At 36.1% G+C, this 4,621-nt stretch overlaps 1 protein-coding gene across 1 annotated transcript; it reads right to left on the bottom strand.

The window, feature by feature from the left end:
- Positions 1–2,079: 2,079 nt before the first annotated feature.
- LOC108993383 (PI-PLC X-box domain-containing protein DDB_G0293730-like) lies at positions 2,080–3,472 on the bottom strand. Its single transcript, XM_018968277.2, has one exon. The coding sequence runs from the start codon at positions 3,259–3,261 to the stop codon at positions 2,305–2,307; it is 957 nt and encodes a 318-aa protein (XP_018823822.1). The 5' UTR covers positions 3,262–3,472; the 3' UTR covers positions 2,080–2,304.
- Between the last annotated feature and the right edge of the window lie 1,149 nt (positions 3,473–4,621).

Below are 4,621 nucleotides of genomic sequence, written 5' to 3'. Positions count from 1 at the left end.
GCTCAGCTTTGTTTAGTAATTATTGGTCATTGCCAAAGGTCTTTAGATGGAATAGCATCTCCTTCTCTCATTAATAAGGGGCGGAAGGTTCAGTAATGGGTTCAATTTCTTTTGGGTATTGAGGCGTATATACCTATCAATTCATCACAAACCTTCAGAAATCCTTTTTCCTTATAACATGCAAACCACATCTGCAGGAAGATCAACAGCTGGTTTTTATTTGTTCTTTTTTTAAAATTATAAAAGAGTTATAAGTTTATCATTATACAATGCAACATGCATACATTCAGACGAAGAGAGTGCCTGTTTAAAGACCACATATTATAAATAGAAATCAAGCTAATTAACAAAAAAAAGAAAAAAAATACAAATAGAATCATCTTGAAATATCTCCATCTCTAAGATAGTTGGAGGGCTTCCAATATGCCGCATGATCTTTCTTCTTCCTTCTCTTGAAATGTTTGGACGCAGCCTTTAGCACTTTAGCCCTTGCCTTTGTGGTGGCTGGGTAAAAAGTATTCTTTATGGGAATTGGAGATAACTCATACTCCATTTTCATCTGGTGCTTCAATTTCAGAAGATTAATGATTACTGTTGGAGGCAGTGGTGCTGATCTTCTTCTTGACATTGGAAGTGACTTTCTTGAGCTTGCCTATGTTGCCCAAATCTATATCCAACTCCATTCCGAAGAAGAGATTTCTTGGTGTTATGAAACCCAAATCATCGAAGTCCAAGTCCATGGGACTGTAGTGTTCATTCTACTTCGACTATAGTTAGCGACTTGTCTTGCTCATACTAAGGCCTCGTTTGGTTACATAGATGAGACGAGATGAAAGTTAAATAAAATATTATTGAAATATATTTTTTAATATTATTTTTGTTTTGAGATTTGAAAAAGTTGAATTATTTTTTGTATTTTGTTTGGGAGTTTGGAAAAATTGTAATGATTAAATTAAATTAGATGTTTTGTGAAAACAAACCAGGCCTAAACGTTATTAATTCTGGATTGTCCTCAACACTTATGGCACAGTAACATATCTTTTATTTCATCATCCTGAATTTTGGTTCACCTCCGATCTTTCTGACTACAATTACGAGCCAACTTTTATTTAGTTAAAGACTTGAGGGAAATTATTAAAAGGCAGCTTAATAGATTCTGTAAAGTCATATACAACATGAGGTGGTATATGCTGTTATCCAATATTTGAGAATTGATCTGCATTGCTTAGATCTTTGACTTGATGTACTTCCAATTTTTTTTAGGAAAAAAAATGAGATCTTTGTGTTGATGTGCCTGTCCAAGCTATTTCGTAGAAACAAATTATTAAGTTGTAGGCTATGTTCTTGCAGGTTACAACCATGAAGTTGCTCTATCCCAAGCAAAAGAATGTTTGAGCAGCGATGCTTCAGTTGCACATTTTTTCATTCTCCTTGTTTGTCTTTTTTTGTCATCACTGCGTTTGGAGCTACATCTTTGATTTTCTAATTGACCATACCTTTTCATGTTTCCAGTTTCCTTTCCCCTTACCACACTGTACTCGATATGAACATTAAGCTTTCATGGTTAACATTATCCCATTCTTTGGGATTTGATTGATTTATCATTCTCAAGAACAGGACCTCTGTCTCTCCCATCTGTCTTGTAGTGATCAGTCCTTTGAGCCTGAGGTAACTGACAAAGATGTCTCAATCAATAAAGTTTGATGCACAAGGGCGCCATTCATCAAGGAAATAAACCTGCACCACCAAATGTCTCGTTTTGATTAGATCAAACCGACAAGTTCTAATGGGATGAAACCTCGAGGTTAAGAACGAAAGATTGATCGATGGTAATAAATAAAACAGCTAATTTAGTGGAAATTAGTCTTATATTCCAATTATCTGAAAGAAACACTCCAATTTACAACCTAAGCTTTAGGCCCTGCTTACCAATCTGCTTATATGCGTAGTCTTCTCTGGTAAACAGAAGAAAACAAATGCAATATTGGTTTTTCCAGGTCATACAAATTAGACGAAATTTCTCCCGTAAAATCTAGAACGAGCAGATCAACATGATACATCGTTACCACGAGGCTTCGGTCATTCAAACCAAAACAAATCACTCCCAATTTATGATTGATATTATTCAGCCCTTAATTTGTACATCATACATTACATTACAAACAAACAAATTAACAGCAGATCCATTTAACAGTAACGCACCAGTTTCCATGGATGCAGAACATGATAGTAATATGCAAGGACATTATAATATGCTATTGAACAAGACAAGGAGGTGAAAAAACTGAACAAACGAAGAAAATTTTAGGCTTTCCCTTCGATCCTTGCATGTGTAAGCCCAACGCATGCATCGACAAAATCCTCATCTATGAAATCCGTGGAGAAGATCTGCAATCGATCCACGCAACTCCTGGAGACGCACTGAGTAATAAACAACCTTGAATACTTGTGAATCCGTCCTGTCACGGGCTTAACACACAAAACTGGGTTATCAGCCTGTGGGGTGACTGTATTCTCCACCCTGTAAAAGAATTTCCTCGATGAAACCGGTGGTTGCTCGCTCAAATGCTTCAAGTTGCTCTCGAACTTTGTCGATGGCAAATCTGTGTCAATCCAGTTATCCTTCAAATAACCAGCACTCCATAAGGGGCTCCCAGGCTTGGGGTGAGGTGACTTCCTTGGCTTCCATACACAGATAATTCTCTTTGGCAACAGTTCTGTAATTGTTTTTCCAAACACATGATCATCCTGATGAATCAGAAACTCCCCAAGCTGATCCTCCAGGTACTTATCAAAGTCAGCAGGGTCTTGGTGCCCAAACTCGGTACGAATCTCCAAGATTATGATCTCTGACTGTGTCTCCGACAAGAACTTCTTGATGTCTTTGATGACAGCGTCAATACTATATGTGACAAGGATTCCATGGCAAACACGGCGATCCTCCTGAACTCGGATATCAAGAACCCTGGTGCCTCTCACAAGCTGGTGATAGATGGACAAAGACTGGCATTGCGCAAAAGGGCGAGAAACGAATGGGAAGCCGATCTTGTTGGTAGCGGAATCATGGGTTCCAGGCCATACTATCTGATTCACACGAAGCTTCTCTGGGTTGAGGCCAGACATCCAGTTCTTTCTGTCTGGAGGCCTGTAGTCACTGCCGGGAAATTCATGGCCACAGCTTCCTTGAAGATCGCACAGACTTTTCCTCTCCGTCGAGATCGCCTTTCGTCGCTCCACTTGTTTGGAAACCTGGGAACCCATCTCAGTGTAAAAGAAGAAAAATAAGTCAAGTTCTTTCTTTTTTCTACTTCTGGTTTGTGTTTCCTTTTCTTTCTTTTTATTTCTGATCTGCAAAGAAAACGATTAGGTTTATGGGTTTTAATATCAAGCATTGTAACGTCAGATGGGATTTTATAATGGTATATGATAGACTTCCTTCAAATACAGAGAGATAACTTCCTCTTCTACTCCAACTTTCTCAGTTTTATCATCATATATTTTTATTTTTATTTTCATTTTTCTGGTTTGTGATAGGACGTGATCAGCATGTCTTTGTTTCTGGTGGGCCGGCTTTTCATTGCATTATCGGTGGAGAGTCATAATCGAGAGTGCTCTCCACTTTTGTATGGCTATCCAACCTTCTATGAGGTTTTGTCTGGTTTTAATATCCAGCTTTGGGATCATCTTGATTCATTAGGTATTTTTCGATCTTTGATTCCTAACATTTTTAATCATTATCTATGGCTACAATTCTATCACACCGCTGTTTACCTTTTCATCTATCCTATATTTAGTAACGACAGAGAATACCTTTTATTATAAGGAGTTAGTCTACATATTTGCTGCAATTAATACATACAGTCATGTTTAAAAAAATTTTAAAATTATAATAATATTTTTTATAATTTCGAGTGAGGGACTGTGTGTGCAATTCCATTAATAAATGAGGATAAAGGAAAAAAATATATTACTTATCTTAGCGAGAATTCATGAACACTACTTTCATTTAAAAGATAATTTAGGATTTGATTTGCCATGGTGCATAACAACTTGTCAACTTGGTTAAAATGAAAAAAAATGTTAATTATCATTATTTTAGTATTATATTTCTTATCATTTCTGGTTGTAATATCAAAAGATATATAATAAAAGGATGATAAATAATCTTTTTCAAAATAAAATCCTATTATACAACTTTTCACCAATAATACTAATAATAATAATTAAGGTTAATTACAAGGCGAAATAATGTCTTAATTTATTTGGGACTAATCAGCTACCATATGGTCACAAAAATGGGGGAAAAAAAAAAGGAATATTAATTCAAACTGAGAACGAGAAATCCAGCTAGCATAGATATGGGTCCTACTCGTTGGTGGTTGAACCACCTCATAGTCAAATCACTTATCATTGAAGGAAATTTTGCTCAATCATAGCGCATATTGAATAATAATAATAACAAAAAAATAAAGCTTATAAATAAAATAATAGGAAAAAGTGGGCATGCAAGCGATGATATCAATGGTCCCTCTTTGTTCAAAGACCAGGAGTTGTTGTAATTGGCAGATATGTTGGCACCCGATTAATCATCTAATGTATAATATTCTTTTCCAGCCCACAA

Source organism: Juglans regia, chromosome 13, assembly GCF_001411555.2.
Source record: "Juglans regia cultivar Chandler chromosome 13, Walnut 2.0, whole genome shotgun sequence".
In the NCBI taxonomy this organism is placed as follows: domain Eukaryota; kingdom Viridiplantae; phylum Streptophyta; class Magnoliopsida; order Fagales; family Juglandaceae; genus Juglans; species Juglans regia.
Note: the sequence above shows the minus strand (reverse complement) of the source record. Positions and strands in the feature narration are given on the sequence as shown.

Bases quoted from the DNA above. Each gene is read 5' to 3' on its own strand.
- LOC108993383 (XM_018968277.2), bottom strand. From the start codon at position 3,261: ATGGGTTCCCAGGTTTCCAAACAAGTGGAGCGACGAAAGGCGATCTCG.